The 20,693-nt window shown below is 36.3% G+C and overlaps 1 protein-coding gene across 1 annotated transcript in view; it reads left to right on the top strand.

The window, feature by feature from the left end:
- LRBA (LPS responsive beige-like anchor protein) overlaps positions 1-20,693 on the top strand; it is a 411,018-nt gene that overhangs the window by 55,970 nt on the left and 334,355 nt on the right. Inside the window, 8 exon segments of the mRNA XM_055797819.1 lie at positions 1,398-1,460; positions 3,241-3,338; positions 5,511-5,603; positions 6,417-6,525; positions 7,066-7,147; positions 8,836-8,959; positions 9,178-9,193; positions 9,195-9,371. Of these exon segments, the coding sequence (XP_055653794.1) occupies positions 1,398-1,460; positions 3,241-3,338; positions 5,511-5,603; positions 6,417-6,525; positions 7,066-7,147; positions 8,836-8,959; positions 9,178-9,193; positions 9,195-9,371 (762 nt within the window).

Below are 20,693 nucleotides of genomic sequence, written 5' to 3'. Positions count from 1 at the left end.
CTTTGTTGTGGCTCTTGCCACAGACAGCAGTGCTAAAGATAAATTTTTCTCTTTTTTTTAAGCTGTTTTTATTAAAAGTAAAGCTGTTAGATCATTAATATAGAAATGTTTACTACTGGGGAAATAAGTATTTGATTCCATTTTTGGTTTTTTTGGGTAAGAACACTATCACCTGCATCAGAAGTGCTTATAGACTAAAGAACATCATTGAATATTATAGGCTGTAGGCCAGTAGGACAGAGGAGCATAAGAAAGACTTACTCTATCAATAAGTTTCACAGCTGTTTGTTAGACATTAGATGAATATTGAAATTCAGCAGTTGTGCTTATAGACTCGTCTTAACCCTTTCCTATTGTAAGCCCTGATCTCTCTCTCCTTCTGTCCCTTCAGTAGACTGACTTTTCTGTGTTTGAATCCACCTCCCTTTCTCTCCTTTTCCCCTGCGTGGCTCAGGGACCAGTATGCTCTCTGTACTGCTAGCCTTCGCCCCAGCAGTATGGAGAGTAACTACCAGAAAAACTCTGCTTTTGACTCTCATACTCTTCCTTTAAATAGAATGTTCTGCAGTTTGAAGTATTGGGGACAATTTAGCTGTCAAACTCTAAAGGACTTTCTTTAAGTGTTAGCTTCATTTTATTTATTTATTTTAAATATCTGTCAGAGATTTATAACTTGGACAGTTTTGGAGAGTGTTTCACAAGGACAGTAAAAAGCGTGTCCATCATAAAAGACTGATTCTTGTGCACGTTTTCTATTTGGACACAGTGGTGCAAAATCTTTTCAGGAAATGAGACTTGCTTTAAAAAATAAAAGCCTTAGAAATGAAGAAGGCTGCTTTTCCCTACCCTCATCCTGTTCTTAAACTTTTAGGTTTTATATTATTTTCACCCGAAAAGACCTCAAGTCGTATTCCTGACATAGACATCATAAATTATTTAAATATCTGCAAAGTTGATAGCAACTGAAGGTAGGATTCTGCAGTGGAAAATAGGAAGTGTAAACTCAGCTGTAGGCATAGCTCACAGGCTTATAATGAAACATCCAGGTCTACTTTTAAATCCTTCTTTTTACCTTAACTTTTCCATTAATAGGAAGCTCTGACTTCAAATTGTCTTTATCATTTAACATGTGTTACTCTAACAATTTCATGTACTATATTAGTATATTGCTAATTTTTATGCCTTTTTTGGAGTTGTCTTGAAGCACTTTTATAACTTTCGGTGGGTATTTTTTGGGCAGGGAAAAAGCTAGCTTCCAGCTATGAAGCTATTATAGTACCAAGGGAAAACAAATTTGTCTTGTGGGACATGCTTTGTCTGTAATGTTTGTAATGCTCTTTTGGGAACAGTACTTTTGTACTTGAAGGATGATAATTAAAACCTGATTGTTTTCAAAGGACTATGGAATAAAAGAAGACGAATTGCAGGCTATCCTCAATTATCTGCTCACCATACATGAGGTAATCTTTAACTTGGGGTGTGTGTGGCAGGAGTGGTGTGCTACTGCTGCTGTTTGTGACCACCAAATATTTGAATTTTTTCAAATATTACCTTCTTTGTGCCACAAGAGGGCTCTGTAGAGGAAGTAGCAGACATTATCCAACTCTTTAGTGTGGTGTACTGAATTGCCAATATTCCTGCAGTGATTTAAGCACTATGTTCAATGTTAGATTGAAGTTCATTAAGCCAGTAAGTCAAAATGGTTTCTTGTGTTGTTCTGCAAACCGATTTACCAAGCAGGAGAAACAGATGGTGAGACTGACTTAAAAAAAAAAAAAAAAAAAAAAAAAAAAAAAGACAAAACCTTGTTTTATGCTGCCTAAGTAATATTTTTTGTTTTGTTTTTTCTTTCCTTTTTATTTTGCTTCTTAAATAAAGCAGTAAAATTGAAAACATGCATTAAAAAATAAAGATGTATGTTAATGGCATCTAAGAGAAGCATATAAACTTAATTGGGAGAAAATGTTGGTTACCACTGATACATCTGCATCTTCATATTTTAGCACCAGGAAAAGGCACTTTATGCCAGATGCAACATCAAAGACAAGGGAAATGGGGACATAAATCTAACTGATCTCATCTCTGTAAGGGTGCTTGAAATGGGTAAAATAAGGAATTAATTGAACTTCATTTCAAGCAGTATGAGGTTTTTTTTTCTTCTTTTGTTTACACCTATATGTTTTCCTTTTATTCTGTGGGCTGGTTGCTACTACTTGGTGGTACCATGGTCAAGAAATTTGATTCTACTTTATATGGAGGTATACAAAGTAAGTCTTGGTAACGTGTAAAAGTAAACCAAAATAGGAGAAGCTTTATATAGTCTTCACATGAGGGGGTGACATTTTCACTATTTTAGCAGTTTGTGTGGTCAAGTCTAAAAGATCAATGAATGCTGAATCCCACAGAATTAGGTATCTAGCTGTAAATTCAGAAAAACATCAACGAAAAAAGTAAAATTCAGCCTTCTTACAGGACTTGTTCACCAGTGACAGCACCTGTAATGCAAGTTAATATTGTCGGGTGAATACAATTGTTCAAGGGGTGTAAAACCGGTCTAATAGAGAAAGAATCTGACTGTTCCGACATGTTGGGAAATGGGTTGGTATTTTTTAAAATAAACTTTCATTTTAATACCACAAAGAATGGGAAAAGACAACGGCTGCATTTTGCTACTTTGTAGCTTATTATTTTAATTCTGATTAACTTCGAACAAATTAATAAACTGTTGTTTAGAGTGCTTTAGGCTAATAGTGTGGAAAAATTTACTAAGCTTGAATACCTGTTTTAAATGTTGTCTATGGCAGGTGGTGGTATGTTTGGTTTTTGTTTTTTCCTTGGGGTGGATATTTGTCAGTAATGATTTTGCATTAAACACCACCTTGTGTCCCAGAACATGTGCAGCAGTTTATTTCTAGCTCCTGTGCAGTAAAAGAAGGGGTAACACACATGCAAACAGATGAGCGTGTGTGGAAGGAAACAGCATAGTCCAATAGTCTGTTCCCTGTCAAAGGCTTATATCCCAGACACAGATGTATCACTTCTCACTCTAGAAAATAAAGTATTTACTTCAGTAGTGTGTTCTTCTGTTCTTGCCTTTTGATCCTGGCCTAATTTTTTTTGGTCCTTAGTTTACTATTACTCTCCAGAAAATTTTGAAATGTTTTGTAGTGTGTTTTTTAACCAAAGCATGTTCTAGCGTACATGCATTTTTAATTCAAACATGTAACTTTTGTTTAACAGGATGACAATCTAATGGATGTCTTGCAGTTACTTGTTGCTTTGATGTCAGAGCATCCCGGTTCTATGATCCCTGCTTTTGATCAGAGGAATGGATTACAGTAAGTTTGAATTTTGTAAGTGGGCAAAAAGAAATAGTATTTTGACCATAATGTTGCGTGCTAGAATTTCCACGAAATCTGAAAGGCCCTCATCAGTGGGTGTGTTGCAGTCTTAGACTCCTCATCTTGAGAGATTTTTGTGTCCGGGTGTTCTTTTGACAACAAGTGATGTTGGATTTACTGTCAATGAGGTCTTTTTTTTTAATGTTTCCAAGCTGTCAGTCATGCTTAAACAGGTAGTGATCAATTTGAGTTAGTCTATACATTGATGTTAAGTCTTCATCTACTAGTGCTTAGTCTTTAGCCTCCCATTCTTAGATATGAACTGAAAGTGGGCTGACAAAAATTGGTTCAGGTTTCTTCTGATCTTTGTTAGTTTTCTTTCCTTTTCTTTTTTTAAGCATGTAAAGCATTATGGGACTTTTGCAGAAGAAACCTTTTATTTGTTTAAGTTTAGCACTTTGTGGTATGGATTGTTCACAATCTTTTTTTCAGCAAACAAAAATATTGTTTAACACTGTGAGAGAAAAGTAGGGAAAGTAGCAAATTCTACTTACAGTAAAAGCACAAGAGAAGATCTGCTAGAAAGTCTAAAGGTTATGACTCTGATTTTGTGTTGTGGCTCTCAGAGGGTAGTCACATTATTGAACTTCTCTACTTTAAAATGAACCTGCCTGTACATAGTGGGGGAAAAAAATTGGAACAGGCAAACAAATGTAAGAACTATTCCTAGAAGGGTTTGTGGAGTAGTAATTCTCTTGCTGTGTAAAGGCAGAGTCTCATTTCATACATTTTGTTGCACCTATTGGTTAACCCCTATTTATACATACATTTTTTTCAGTTGCCCTTTCTCAAGAGACGACATTCTGGCATGTTCATAATTGTTTTCTCTGCTTTTAGTGCTAGGCTGATTATTTTTTTTTTACCCATTTTCTTCAGCTTTGACTTCATTTGTATGGTAATGTATCATGCTTTGGGAAACTAATAAAAACTATAAATAACAAAATATTTGAATGTCATGTTGGGTCTCCAGTGCAATATGTTTGTTTTTTATTTAACAACTGGCAGTAGATATTTTCTTTTTTATTTACTAGTATATGGTCATGTCAATATGAATAGTGAGTCCACAGTGAGAAATCACTTTGTTTTCCTGTCTCATTTGTTACGTTCCTTGCTCCTGTATTGTCTCCAGTCACTTAACGGGTTTTTGTATGCTTATTGATACATCTGCTTTTTCTAATTAATATTCTTGACATTTAAAAATAGTTTTATAAAGCTTTATAAATACTTGCAGTTTTAAAATAATTTTTAAATGCTAGTCTAATTTCATTTTATTTGGGGAGTGGAAGATACATGTGATGAGATCTGTGTACTATTACAGATTGAATTGGTAATGTCAAATATATGTAAGGTTACTGGACACTTCCCACTGTAAACTGTACTTCCAATTATTTATTAATTTACTAGACTTTCATCAGTTACATGGACACTTTCCTTGCTGTTTTTGTTACACTCTCGTTTTCTTTCTTGGCAAAACTTCAGCTAGAACTGTTCAGCTAGTCAGGTCTAGTACTTCACTACAAACATGCTCCTAGCTCCCTTTAGCTTTGTTCTTACACCTTCCAGTGGAAAAATCATAAACGGGTGTAGAGCATAATCGTAAGGAGGTGAAGAGCAGAAACCAGTGTAGGTGAAATGAGAAGAATGTCTCCTGACTCGATGTCATTATCCCTCCTCAGGGAGCAATAGAATACACAGATGTCAAATATTAGGGCTAGTAATAAATCCCCCTCCATACAGGGCTATTCCTATCCAGCCACATTTATACTAAAAAGTTGCTTGCTTAGTTTTCTGGGTAAAATATCAGATTAAGACAGTTCTCAAAATAGAAACTGCAGCAGCCTTTCACAGCATGTTTTATGTATTGGTATTTGAGAGATATTTAGATTAAATTAAAAATCTCTAAATGTAATTATAAAATGTGAAATCAAACACTCTTGTGCTGTTAAGAGAAATGTCATGCTGTTTTTTGTGGACTTTTAATAGTTGTTCTTTTAAATTAAGCTCAGATACACAGCAATTTTTGGAATGAAAAATTAACTGCAGTAGACTGCAAATAAATTTGTATTTTGACTATTTTAGAAAACACTACTTTGTGTTTTCCCTACTTAGGGTTGTCTACAAGCTTTTAGCATCACAAAGTGAAGGCATCAGGGTGCAAGCTCTAAAAGTGATGGGATATTTCTTAAAGCATCTTGCTCCGAAGTAAGTATTGATTTAGGTCCTAAAACAAGCCCCACCTCTCCCCGCCCCCCCCCCCCGCCCCCCCCCCCCCCCCAAAGGAAAAAAGGTAGGTTTTTACACATATATGCCATGGTGTATGTATATGTATCTATTTGTACAGTAAAAAAAGCTGTACTGGAGGTTAGTGAGTAAATACGCTTCACTGAATAGAAGCTACTATTGTTCAAGTAACCTTCAATTTGTTTGTCACTAATACATTTCTGATATGGTGGAATGGAATTACTTGTTATTGGCAGCTAGCGTCCAGGCATTATCACTTCCTTACCAGGTTCATTTAATACTTGCAGTACGGCTACTTGCTTTTTAAAGTTGTCTTTTTCCATAATTCCACAGAAATCAGTAGCAAGAATTAGACTGCTGAGATTGAACCCCATGTTACTTACTGAGAACTAAATCTAATATGTCACAAGTTGACTACAATAGTAGGTAACTAGTGAGATCGCTGTCCATGGTTGTATTTTTGAGTGAAACGAGGACAAAGATGCCCTTTCCTTAGTGTTTATCAAGAAATCCCTGTGGGTGTGTTCCAGCTTCTTGGGCCTGCGGATGGGTAGACTGCATTTATGGAAGAAAGTTAGCTGTCGTCTGTCTGTCTTCAGCAAGTGACTTATCCTTTCAGAATTTGAATCGCCGCCCTTTTCCTTAATGAAAAGTGAAAGACAAGGGAAAAAATGAAAAAGATGTTTCCAGTGATTTCATATTTCTTGGGGCACACTGTTGAAGCTTTTTTTTCCCCTAAAGCAAGTTGAATTTTATCTTTCTGTACTATTTTAGGAGAAAAGCTGAAGTCATGCTTGGACATGGATTGTTCTCTTTGTTGGCTGAAAGGCTGATGCTTCAGACAAGCTTAATCACCATGACCACATACAATGTCCTATTTGAGGTAGTAATATACTGCAGTTAGGATCCAATCTTCCTAATTACTTGTAAGACATGTTAGAAAATTGCTTACATATTTGTGTTGATATGTTCCAGATGACATTAAACCTTAGCGTGATGCAGCTGAGTGCTGCTTTTTTCCAAAGCTCACTACTTGAGATTTTCCCCCCTCCCCCTGCCCCAATTTGGTGATGCTTATTATGAACAATTCTAGATTATGAGTAACCTGAATGTCTCGAGCAGACACTCATATTTTACTATAGCAATGATCTTGCCTTATGATGATTGTTTTGGCTAGATTCAGGTTTCTCTTCCACTGTACTTAAAATAACAGTGTCTGCTTAAGAGAAAGCAAAAAAAAATAGTTTAGAGTAAAATTTTAGGTACAGGATGAAATAAATTATCAAGTTAGACAAATGGGGTTTTGGTTAATTTTTGGAACCCTGGAGAAATAACGATGGTGCTGTATGAAGGATGTATCCAACTATTTTTCAGTGAGCTGTCTTTATGAACATTGATATGGCATCTTCTTCTTTCTTGCTAGATTCTGACTGAACAGATTTGCACTCAAGTGATACATAAACAACATCCTGACCCAGATTCAACAGTGAAGATACAAAATCCTCGTAAGAATGATACATGTTTCCAAGTGCTACCATATGAAAAATTTGCTCTAAAAAGCTTATTAATTACATCCACCAGTCTTAATTCTGATCTGTTTCACATGCTTTCATAAAAAAGGAAAGATAATGTGCATTTAGTTGGAGTTATTTAGGAAGTATGTCTCTATAGCTTTTGAAAGAGGTTTTACATGTCTAAATGTGTATGTAGTTCATAACTCACCATTTTTGGCTGTGCAGTCATGTTAGGAAATGGTTTTTCAAGACTTCCATGCACAGGATACTTTGATTTAATACATGTTAAGGTTCCTGCAAAATTCTGATTGCATTATTTAGTGATGTCAGACTAAATTACCTGAAACATGGAAACAGCCTTCATCTTATATTACATTCAGTATGACAATACTAGATGGAAAGTAGGAGAAATGTATCTGCTCGCTGTTTTGGTTAGCCTACTTTATGGGAAATACCTTGATATGAAACTTTAGATCTAGTCTCTTGAACTAAGAGACAGTACTGATCTCCTTTACTGAATCATATGCATTATTGATGTGCTCTGCGTATAATACAACGGTCTTATGATAGCTTTTGGAGTTAATTTTTTTTCTGGAGAAATAATAGATTTTTCATTTTCATAGCTGCTTTGTGATTCAATGTAGGTCATAGTTGTGGGTTTGCTTCTTGTGGCAAGTGGGGAAAGAGAAAGGAAAGCAAAGCAGATACAGAGGAAAGAAAACCAGTTGCAGTATGCCATTTGCCTTCTGGTAAATCTGTATGAAGCAAGAGATGTGAAGACATTTCTGTTACTTTCTCTTAAGATTTTTTTTTTAAGTTGGGAGTCACTGCTGTGGTTAATACAGATTATTTGTACTGTGAGGTATGAGTCTGGAACTATCTAGGTCTAGCAGGAAGAGTGATTTCTAGAGGACCTTTTTAAGATCAGTGCTAATATTGGATAAGGAATTTATCTTCTTAAAGAAATTGTACAATGTGAACTGAAGATCACAGTGACCATGTTCAAATTGCACCCTAATTCATTTACAATGTCAACTTTTTTTTAAAGTAACAAGAACAGTGGCTGCCCCACTGCTTCAAAAAGTGGCATGTACTCGCAATTTTGACTGTCTTCTAAAAACACAGGAAACATTATGCTTATAAGAGATAAAATTTTATGTCGGGAGGGTTTTGTCCTTTTTCTCAAACTTTTTTTTTTGTAACAAATTGTAAAGTATAATCCAAAGTTGTTCATTCTTCAAAAATTCAGTATTATTAAAGTAGAGCAAAATCTATGCATTTTTCTCATATATTGATTTTGTAATAGATACATCATATTATGTGAACTTCCTTGAAAAAGGTTCTGACAGATTCTGATAGCTTGTCATTTGTCATGCAGTAAGACTGGTGTTGCATAAACCTGATAATTCAAACAGAAATACAGAATAATTGAACTTGGATTCCATTTTCTTCAGCTGTATAGGTCTGCAAATCCCCCTGATGGTGACCAGATTTGAGAAGTTTTGGAGGAAGGGATTTGTATTATTTAAACCTTCTACTCAAATAGAGATGTGCTTTTTTCTCAGTATAAAACTTTTTTATGTAGCATCACTTTTCTTGTACAAACAATATTGGAATATGTCCTCTATCTTATGCTGTGTTTAGTACTAATGCTTCGTTGTTCATGAACTGTTTTACAGAGATTTTGAAGGTTATTGCAATCCTGCTACGTAATTCTCCACAGTGTTCAGAAACTCTGGAGGTTCGGCGAGCCTTTCTTTCAGATATGATTAAACTTTTTAATAACAGCAGAGAAAATAGGAGGTAAGATAGCTTGCTATATGCACATGTATACGAAGCAAGTAACAAGGTCTTCTAGTAAATTAGACTCATTAAGCAGATGTGGTTTCTTTGCTATTTGGAAAATTCGATACTCTAGTACATAGCAATTGTTCTAAACATGTTGAATTCCTGACTTAGCTGATGTATATTTCTAAGATATATTTTGAAATTTGATTAGATAACACGTGTGTATTTTGCAGGAGTTTGTTGCAGTGCTTCCGTTTGGCAGGAGTGGATGCTTTCCCTTTGCTGTTTTAATCCGAAGACTTCTGAGGAACAGAAGATAACTGAGATGGTGTATACTGTATTTCGAATTTTGCTCTACCATGCAATCAAATATGAATGGGGTGGCTGGCGTGTTTGGGTGGATACATTGTCAATCACACATTCAAAGGTGAGTGTCTGAAATAGTCGGGAAATTTTATTATGCTGTGTAATTAGATTTAGAGCCTTAAAGCACTGTATCATATAGTGAGATAGTCTTGAATGAGGATCAGTAGTTAAATAAAAGCCTCTTGTTTATATCTGTTGCTGAGCATAACTTTCTAGTTGACAATTTTTTGTTGTTGCTCAGATTGTATTAGTATTAGTTTATATTGAAAGTGGCACATGTTTTCAAAAATGAGATAAATTTCAGGAGCGTTTAGGAGAAAATTTAGTGCTGGTTTTGCTTTTTGATAATGACATGAACACAAGGTGGCGCACCATATCTATTCATAAACAAAAATACCTTTTAGTAACATCAAAAGGCTGTAAAACAAAACAAAAGTGAAAAGCAAAGAAGTCCAAGTTGAGACGAATGCTTCAGCTGTTAAGCTGTCGCAGAGTACAGGGTGCGAACACATATCCTCAGTACGAATGAAACTATTACCCTTTACTCTTCTGATTTTTGGGTTGTAACAACCGGAATTATATCATGAAAATTATTAGTGGATCTGCGAACCAAGCACGGTCGTATAAAAGAGAACTGCCCTGCCTTATTCTGAACAAAAGTGTGAGGCTGGTATGGCCTCATAATTATTTTGGTTTATCAGAAATACTTACTTAAAGTCAATTAAATTGCAAATTCTGTATTTCTAAATATGTGAAACTTAACAGTGTGAAAAGAACATCTGTGAATTCTTAAGGTCACTTTATGGTTCTAAGGAATTGTTAGCATTTCTGAGGTCCTTCATTTGTATGAATTTTCTTCTCAAAAACAGTCGGTCTGTAGACAGCAAGAATACTGTGGTTTTTGCAGTTCTGTTTATCACATTCATAGCTTGATGGTGGATTATAGGGCTATGGGGAGACAAATGTAGAAATCTATATAATAACTGTGTGAAATAATATCATTAAATAATCACTTAGCTAAATGGAATCCAGGTGCAAAGAATCCAGGGCCAAATTTCAACCCTCGTAGAGATCCCGCTTTATTTGTTGAAATGTCCTTAATCTTCTTTTGAGTTAGCTCTGCAGTCTTCAGAAATCCTGTTTCCTCACTTTTCCCCAAGATGCAGAGGGCGTGAGTGGATTAGATTGTACGATGGCAAGCTGTAGTCAGAGTAAAGATCCCTAACGTGCTTTTATAGAAACTGGCATAATTCAAAGCATTTGTGTGATTGCTGGGTAACTGCCCCAGGGAAGGGTGGAGAGGTGAGTGAAGGAAGGCCACCTTTCTGCCTCAGTTATGTGGAGCTTTGGTGTACTGAATTTAAAAATTGTCGAACATGTTATCTTATAAGCTTTAGTTCTTTCTACTCTTAAATTCTTTTTGTTAGATAACGTAATATCAGAAATCTCATTTAAGTAGTTTCTATGTCAAAATGATTATGTGGATTTTTGGTCGTTATCGTTAGTGACTTAATGTGGCTAATCAATGGCCTAGAGGTCATAGAGGGAAAACCAAATATTTCTATTGTGATGCCACAGCCAAATGTTAAGAAAGACCCCACAGTTTTAGAAAATATTGAAAAAATTGAGGTACAGGTAATGTTACTTTTGGCTGGTGTTTTTTTCAAAAGGCTGTATGTTTTTGTGCAGTACTGTAGTGAAAGAGAAAATTACATGCTTTACTCTCTGTGTTTCTCAATTTGGTTTCTGGCATGGTGAGGTATCCTTGGTTGTAGAAGTAACTTCCAGTATCAGTTTTCCCAAGCCTAACTTTGTTGGCTTTCTGTTCAGTATGTAAGGACTACTTGTTCTTCCAACCTATTTCAGAGGGAGTTTTACCATGGCAAGGGTAAAAGCGTGTGAGTGTGGACAGAAGTAGCAGCAGAGCGGTGGTGTAATTTTGAAGGAATCGTAAAGTTCAGTTTATTTGGCAGTTGCTGCTAAGATTGTCCGCTTCCAGAAGCCTAAATGAAAATTATTAAACAACAAAGGCACCCAGAAACTACCTTAACAATAGTGATATGAATGATGATGCAGTAATCGAGGATTTTAAAATTGGATTTTTTCCCTTTATTATGCATTTGCCATTTGTACTTTTTATAAATAATACATGCAATTATTCAACTGGCAATATAACTACCTTTTAATTACATAAGCATAAGTGGATAAATTACAGAAAAGCTCTTCATGGTAAAACTTTATTAATCACTTGAAAATGTCCTTATAAACTGATACTAATATCTAATGATAATGAATTTTTAATCCCTCTAATTTTGCTTGTTTTGAATATTCTTGTATCCTGTTATACCAATATTGAGATTCATATAGATTCACACATAACATAGTGTAGACGTAATTCAGTGGGCAAATTGTTTGATGCTAAGTGCATCTCAGAAGTTTTTGATTTCTAGCATGCTTTCAAAGTAATGTGGGAATTATGGGAACAAAAGTATTTCCTTAACATTGCTAAGAGAATAACCAATTTGTGTTTTTATTATTTCATCTCTAATTGTATTGGGTTACTGCTTATTTTTCCTTTTTACAACCCTTTGCGCTGTTCTTGCCACTAATTTATAACACCATTCTATGATAAAGAACTAGTACATAAAGGACTAGTGTTACAGAATTGGATAGGTTTTGCAGAGCTACACATCAAGATACATGCAGCTGCTATAAAAAGCCAAAGAAACTCAATTGCAATTTTATTGTCCAGTTTGATAGATTTCCTGCCACCTTTGTAGCAGGGAAGCTGTTTGTCACTGTAACCCTCTCCTCCAACAGCTGCACAACGTTTTATAAGCAGCAATGGCTTTGTAGCATAATTGCACTACATTGGTTTACTAGCACCCAGAACTTAGAAGCTGTGTGTAACCTTTTTAAAGCCAAATTTCATAGTATTACTCATGTATTTTGTTCATTTCCATATTATATTTTTTGATGTTTTCCAAGTATTAACACAGTGTATACAAAGGTGTTTAATCTGTGGCTTCTAGTTCAATAAACGTTAATGAAAATATTAAATCACCACTCTAGTTTGTTCTAACTGGCCAGTGCTGAATTTATGAAAGCATCTAAGAACTTCTGTTTTTTGAACAGCATAACCATACTAGCTAGGCCTTAGATTTTATCTGTCTAGCCATGTTACTGTGTAAAAAGGACCAATGAGTTTGGGGTTAATAATAGGAAACAAGTAAAGAATGCTGGACAACTTGCCTTTTTGACCTTTCGGCTTCACCAAGTGTTAAAAGAATATAATGATTTAGACAGTACAATACACTCCTAAATTATATGAATGTTTTAAGCTGCTGGGAAGAACTAACATTTGCTTATCTCAGGCCCTTAAGTATATTTTACTACTTTAAAAGTTGCTTCATGTTACCATGTGATTTAGTTAAAGAGAAGATATTTGGGATAAATTCTGATGTGTTTTTTTAGTGGCTTAAGAAATTTTCCTGGACTAAGACACAGAAATGTTAATACGTATAAGCTACAGGTTTATTGCTGTATAATTGGAAATACTTTGTTCACTGATCTGAATGAGAGGTAGTATAATCTTAAAATGTTAGTACTCTGACTTTAACATATGATGTGTTTCTAAATAATTGTTAGTTTTCAGTCTAAGAAGTGTAGTTGTAATAAACATTGAGTGTTAAGTGAAATTGTATGTTCTTTGGTGCCTTGTTCATTTAATACAGGAGGGGGAAAGAAAAAAAAAAGGTGTACGTAACATTTACTTGTGTTATTTTTGCCTGATTTTTGTCACTATCAGGGGAGGGAAAACTGGCAAAAGCAGCAAAGATTAGATGGTGGAGGACTTAATATACAATGGCAATTTAAAAACTAATTTGCAGAGAAGTGAACGTGACTCTAGATTTAGAAGGTAACAAGCTATTGGGATCTCTTGACTCTAAATCCCATTGGTGTTCATGAGTTATTGAGGACAGTTTTGTCTCCGTTTTTGCTGCCTATCTTGAAGAAGGTAGAGTCTCCCATGATGTTACATGTGGGCATTTTTAGCTCTAGGGCATTTTGAAGGCTTCAGATGTTCTTTGGTCCCCTGAAAAACGTCTGCATTGCCCTGAGGGGCAGCAGAGGTAGCTAGCCAAGAGGGTCACTGTGCTACTGCAGGTTTTTGATTTTCAGTTGTGCGATGCCCAACAGATCAATGAAGCAAGGCTGGGGGAGGTGCAGCTTAAGCAGCACACTTGAAATACTTAAATATGGGGTTCATTCTTAATGGTCTAAATAGTTTTTTAATTAAAAAAACAGTGCTTATTAGAGATAGAAATGGTTTTCAGGGGGATCACCTGATTTACGGGGAGCAGAAGGAAGTTGGAGGTTGGAATGTGCAGCCTCCTTTTAAGGTGTACCCTTCAAGATTGTGGTTATGACAGAATCCTTCACCTTTTCTAGGTGTTGCATTGTTACAACTTTATAGTAGGTGCGTGGGAAGGCTTTTCCTTATCAATGCCTCTGAGAAGAAAGTTATTTTCATTATTCAGCAGACAGAATGGTTGTGAGGAGGGATCTGTACCACTGATGGGCTCTTTATGCATACAGCATGTATGGTTAATGGGGAGCTACTCAATCTCATTATTCACTCAGTTTGAGTGGGACGTCATGAATAAAGCTGCAGAATGCTAACATTTGACTAATTCAGACTGAAAGAAAAATGTGAAATAGGGGATAGGAATAGAGTGAGCAGGGTAAACTGAGAATTTTTGAAGCAGGAAAGAACAGGATCAGCTGGGTAGAGGAAGCTGCCCAGAATTCTTAAAAGAAGAGTGTAATAGGGATTTGCTTCTGATTGAGAAGTGCCAGAGGTCCCAAAAGTACCAAAAATGGGAAACATTTGCAGTAGAAAGAACTGATGCATAAAGAGGCAAAGAGCTATGAGAAAGTCTTCCTAAGCAAAGATGACTTGAAGAGAGCATTGATTCTCATCTGTATAACTTGGCCTAAAAATCATTGGAAGATGGGACCTATGTCTGCAGCCTCAAAAATTCTTAGTGGTCGCCTCTGCTATTGCTGCAGGGTTTGAGGCAAACCTCCTTCATACTTGCTGCTACCTGTATTCAGGTTTTGGCAGTTTTGTGGCTGTGGGGACTGAACTGGGCCTCTGGACCATGAATTGAAATGATGGATGTGGCGTCGCTGCTGCGGGGCTGCCAGCAACATATGAAGACATTGGAAAAAGATGGCTAAAGAAAGAAGGTCTATAGCTGGGTATTATGATAATGCAGATTGGTAAACACTAAATTTAGTTACAACATCTAAACATCAGATATGCACAAGGCAGAATTTGAGTCTACTGAACTGTAGGAATAGGGGCAGGGATTGAGACAGAGAAGAAATACATACCCTGAGAGGATAATGTGTTTCTGCCTTGCAATTTAAACAACTTAAAAACAATAGTTACATTAGTGAAAATAAACAAATACATTTGGTGTGCTGTTTCAGTTTATTATTGTATGGTGGTGTAACAGGTAAGTTATACCTTGATTTGAAAATAAAATGCTGCCAATATACATGAAATTATCTCTCAGATATGCAAAGACTTACAAATTATATTGACTAATACTTGCTTTCTTATTCTGGAAATTATGTACATGCATTTTTTTTTTCTCTCAAGCTGAGGAGAAGAAAGGCAAAAGTATTGTTACTTAGCTGAAGATGCAGGAACGTGAAAATGTCTTAGTACAGTGGTTTTATTTCCTTCTTCCCTGCACCCCCTGCCGCCTTGTGTGTCAGTGAATGCTTTTTGTGGTGGAAGCTTAGATTCCTAGAAATTTCTCATATGTAGTGTCCTGCTTAATATATGTTAATTTGCTTCTCTTAGCTTTCTTCTGCAAACCACACAGAAATAACCCAGAGATTCTTGAGGTCTTTAAGTCAGTGTATGGTGCACATGGTAGTATTGTTTGTATCGTTCACTGAATTGAAAAATTAGGTTTGATACCTTCAGATATTGGTTTGTCCTGTCTAAACAGACCCGGGTTTTTTGGAGATCCGTTTCTACTTTTGAACAGTTAGTGTTGCTAGAGAAGAAGTGGAAAAACACATAAATAAGTCCTTGTCAAGATATAAAAGTTGTAATGCTTTCTGGAATTATGAAGAGCTTATTAATGGTGTCAGCAGCACAGGAGCTAGTTTGTACTGAGCAGACTCTATACAAGGAAATAGCAGTGCTATATAATTGTCTGACTTGTCTGGCAAACATTCCCTTCCTCTCTTTACTGTACAGAATTGCCCACCTGATAATGAAAACAAGGACAAAATCTTAATGTATAGTTAAAATTTTCTTCCCTGTGTTCTTCAATGCAAATGTCAATCATCTTAACCTTTTTCATTGCTGTATGCTAATTTTTCTCCTTGGCAATTAGGAAATGTTGGATGTCAAATTAAGTTAAAATTAATGGTAAAGGCAAATGTTGCAGTTATTAGCTCACAAGTGTCTTTAACTAGTAGTGCGTAGAAATGCATTCCAAGTTGCAAACAGCTATGGATTAACCATCAAATGATGGTGAAGATTAATGATTGGCCTTTTAGCTCACTAATTTAGAACAATTTCTAGTAATTAATTTTGTACTATCAGCTTTACAGTTGCAAATACCTTAAGGAAAATAAAAAATGACTTAAGTACATTGAAGGTTCTTGTTAACTGTTGTCTCGTAAATTGTTGCACGCTTGCAGATCCTGATGTTTAATCTTTAATAACTTTTTATATTACCTCTCTCTACTTGTATTATTAATCATAATTTCTACTTCATTTTGCATTTTTGTTGATACTGTTTTTGTTAACCTTAGGTATTTTCTCTGTAGGGTGTATTGTTTGGCTTTCTGAACTTGCATGCTTCATAAATGGCATGTCATGCAACAGAAGTGTGTGGGATATTATTTTTGTTAAGCTTAGGTGTGTGTTTTGTAGGGTGCATTGTTTGGCTTTGTGAACTTAGGTGCTTCATAAATGCTGTGTCATGCAACAGGAGTGCGGGGGAAGAATTGTCTAGTGACTCCATTGTAGTACCGCTATTTCTTGGTCTTCTGTCAGACAAATAGAGCGAGCAGAGCTGTTTATACAGCCTTGCTGAAAAGTTGGATCTTACAAAGCATCATTTCTTAAGTTCATTTTCTTTTTTTATGTAAATAAGAAAATACCAAACTCAAAGTGCATGTTTGGAAAACACTGGTTTAGGTAGTCTGCATAATTGTATGCATTGCTATTTCAATTTGAATATTACGGAAAGTACATTAAGTGACATGAATTATTTCTGATGGATATGGTGGAAGTAGAAATTGCTATCCTTTTTAAGTAGATTTTGGTTGGTTTTGAGAGTGGTGTTCTCCTGTAGTTCTGTACTGTCTGTCTTCTTCACCAGGGTATCTGTCCTTACAGTTTCGTGCATTGCTCTTAAATGAATGTCTATTCGCATCAAATTGTGCTTAGATTTATTTACCTGTAAGTTTGTATTGCCCATCTGTAAATATAAGTTGTCTGTTTTGACCTTCTTTCCACTCTGTGTGTGTGGTAGTGATTAAGAGCACAGTTTGGTTTCTAGAGTGTTGTTCTGTAATGGCTTCCAGACCATGGTCTCGTCCCTGTTTAAGATGAGACCGATTGTGAAATTATATTGCATCCCTGTACCATGCATTGTGTTTTTAACTGTTGATCATAGCTTGGCAAAGGTCAACTTGTTGCAAAGTTGATTGCGTCTCTAACCTATACAGTCAGTAGAACTCATACTTGTGACTTTCAACAGCCTTAGCTGGAAAAACAGAACCGCTCAGTTTGTAATTCATAATTCACCTGTTAACAATCAAAATTAATACAAAAGCCTGTGGTGTCTATCTGACTTGAAGGTAGCACATGTAGGTTATTAGGAAAATCAAACCATGCAACAGGGAAGTCTCCTAAGAGACAAAGAAGAGAAAGTAGCATGGTAAGATTTTTAATAATAAATTAGTAAGTATATATTGTTATTAAATACTGGGGGGCTTTGCTGAAAGAGTGGCAAGGTTTTAGATAGAATTTGATTCTGTGATTGTTTGGATTATAAAAAAATAGGAAGTCTTAGATCAAGATGAACTTTTCTTCCAGCACTGAAATTTTAAGTGTCTTGGAAAATGAATGAGAAGTTACAATGTGAAGGAAGGAGCTTGCAGGCAGGGGGACTCCATTGTTGGCAATGCAATAAGAATTTAAGCTATTAAGACTAACTGAAATCTTGGCTATGGTATGTTTATTAATGAAGCTGTGAAGTTGCTAATGAGGGGCCAGAAAATTTGGAGCTTTCAGTAATGTAATATGAAGTATGACGTGCACATAATGGTCTTGTTAGGATTATGGAGATGTGGTGGGATTGCCTCTGTGACTGGAGTGATGCAGCGAAGGGGTAGCAGCTCTTTAGGAAGTATGGACTGGGAAGATGAGGAATGGGAGTTGCCCTTTATGTGAGAGAGCAGTTGGGAGGTCATGGAGCTCTGCCTGGGGATGAATAGGAGCTAACTGAGAGTTTCTGGATTAGGATTAAGGAGAGGACAGATAAAGGTGACTTTATGGTGAGTGTCTGCTACAGGGCACCTCACCAGGAAGAGTGAGCAGGTGAGGTGCTCTGCAGACAGGTAGGAGCAGCCTCATGTTTGCACACGCTGGCCCTCATAGGCCTGATGTGTGCTGGAGGGGCAGCACAGTAGGACGTAAGCAATGCAGGAGGTTTCTTGAGTTCATTGACAACTTCCTCCAAGTGACAGAGGAGTGGAAGAGGAGAGGTGTTTTGTTGTACCCTCATACCTCACTAGCAAGGGTCTTGTTGGGAATGTGAAGGTCAAAGGCAATCTTGGCTGCAGTGACCATGAGATGGTGGAGTTCAGGATCCTGAGGGGCAGGAGGAGAGGAAAAGCAAGCTCACAGCGCTGGACTATGGGCAATGGATTTTGACTTGTTCTCAAGCAAGGTTGATTTAATGCTATTAACAAGATGGTAAATTTGGTAAGAGAAAATTTGAAGATGCAACAGACTTTTGTAAAGGGCGTTGGCTTGGTAGCACACTAGAAAAAAGTCAGCATTACAAGAAAAAGAGTATTTCACCGGCTATGCAAACAGACACATCTAACTGACCATTTCTCCAAAAGCAGTTGCCAGCACCGTAGAATGTGTTCTTGGAGTGGAAAGTGAGAAGCCATAGAGTAGGTTGCTTTTACTCCTGCATGTGAGTTTGAGACTTACTCTGCAATGATGCCTGAAAGTGTGCATGTTCACGCTATTAAAGATTTTTTGAAGAGCTGGAAACATGACAGAAAGGGGTCACCAAAAGGATTCTAGTCCTTTAAAATGAAAGCTTATTCTTTTTAGATCATCCTGTTACTTCTCCATCTTTTGGGCTTTTAAAAGCATTATTATAGTATGTTAAAGAAAAAAACACCGCACCTTGAAAACATGGTATTTCTTCCTCGCTGAGGTATTTTTAATAACTCAGAAATGCAGACATTAGTGACTAGAAATTGAAGCTAGGTTTTTAAATGAAGGATACTTTTTTTTTTTTAAAATATGGTAGAATAGATTTGGAACAAATTATCTAGGGGAGATTTCATCTATTGATTTCTAAAACCAAGGCTGGACAACCTTTTGGATGCTGTCATCCAATCCATGTTACTGGGCTCAGTGTGTAGGGAAGTGGATTAAATTCAAGGGGCTGATCTGATGTTACTTTCTAACCTTCACCTCAGTGATTCCTTGAAGTGCTAGCGGCTGTAACAGAACTGATGATATGCTTTTAGAATGCATTTAAAGCTGTATTCCTTGATGCTTCCAATTTGCTTTAACTAGATCGGTAATTTATCAAAGCACTTTCATAGATAGAGCTGCCAGAACGTAGAACTTTATATTGCTGTTAAAGCTTGTTGTGTGTTGTAGGGACCAGTGTAAGCATCAAGTGTTGCTTTATGAAACCCTTGCAACACTGTGAATGTGCTCTTTTTGCAAGGTGGATTTAGTAACTGCCAGCCCTGCGAAACATCTCTATGATTAGTTCCATTAAGATTGAATTGTTGCTTTATTGAACGTGTTCTGTGAGTCATGTACTATTCTCCATTGCACTCAAGTTTGAGCACTGAAGAAAAATAACGTTTTGTAAGAGATCCCTCCAGCCACTCTCGTGATCAGCGTAGTGTCATTGTGCCTATCCCCATTTGTAGGGGGGAGAGATGACCACAGCAGTAATAGAATTTGACGTACATCCCCCTCATTTGCCCCTTTCCACAAAATAAAATGAAAGGAAGAAAAAAGTGTCCTTCACATCTTCATTCTTACCTTGCTTTGCCTTGGTTCAAGGGAACTAGTGAAATAAGATTTTGAGGCTATACCTGAGACTTGTTCAACAGTTCTGGAAGCAGTGCATACATAACCAGAGAGAAGAATTCAGGTCTCGTACTTGGATGTAGCTCATCAGTGTTAAAAAAGTAAATATACAGCGTACTAAAGCCTGCAAATACTTTTGAGAAGTCATCGTTCCCATGTATTTTTCGAAATGAGCGTTGCCAATAACAAGTCTGATACTGAAGACAGAAATGAGTAAAGGTAGCTACATTATCACAGATTTGTTGCAGCTCTACTTGCATTGTGTAGGTAACGCATATACATGTTGTGGGTAAATTTACTTCCTGGGGAGTTAAGTTTTGCTGAAATAAATAGTATTCTTATTTGTGGAATGTTTCTTTAGTATTTGTTGGAATAAAACTTTTTAGTAGTTTTGGAAATGGAAGAAGCAACGGGAAGAGAGTGAGAGGGAAAGCTAGCTGGAGATAAGCTCCAGATAAGTTGCTAGGATTTCTTCTTCAGAAAAGTAATGATTTGATCAAAAATAACAGCTTTACCTAATCATATTTTTGAAAACAAATTAAAAGTGCAAGGGAGAGCTTATTAGCATGATCCACTTTGGGTTGCTTTTGACATCCTGACTGTGGTACCATTCAGGGAGGAAGTATTCCTAAAATAATAATGTCCCCCACATGTTCTATTTAGCAATATCCGATAATCAGATATTTCATAGATCTGTTGTGATGAATGAACTTTCAGTCATTTGTAATAATTCACACTTTTTTTGTTTGTACATAACTGATTTTAAACTAATACAGGAAGACTTTTTAAAAAAAAAAAAACAGAAGGAAGATATCCCAGTTCTGTTGCTAGAGATTGGATCGACTCAAACAAATAACATGCTTTGTCATGTGTTGGAATAGTACACTGCTCCAGCAGTACTTTATATTTGATTGATGGAGAAAATAGTATATTAAAAAGCTGATGCTGACAACACAAGCTGCCAAGAATATTCCTTTGTACTTTTGT

This window comes from Falco peregrinus, chromosome 2 (genome assembly GCF_023634155.1).
Source record: "Falco peregrinus isolate bFalPer1 chromosome 2, bFalPer1.pri, whole genome shotgun sequence".
NCBI classification, from domain to species: domain Eukaryota; kingdom Metazoa; phylum Chordata; class Aves; order Falconiformes; family Falconidae; genus Falco; species Falco peregrinus.
This window is presented reverse-complemented; position numbering and strand designations above follow the sequence as displayed.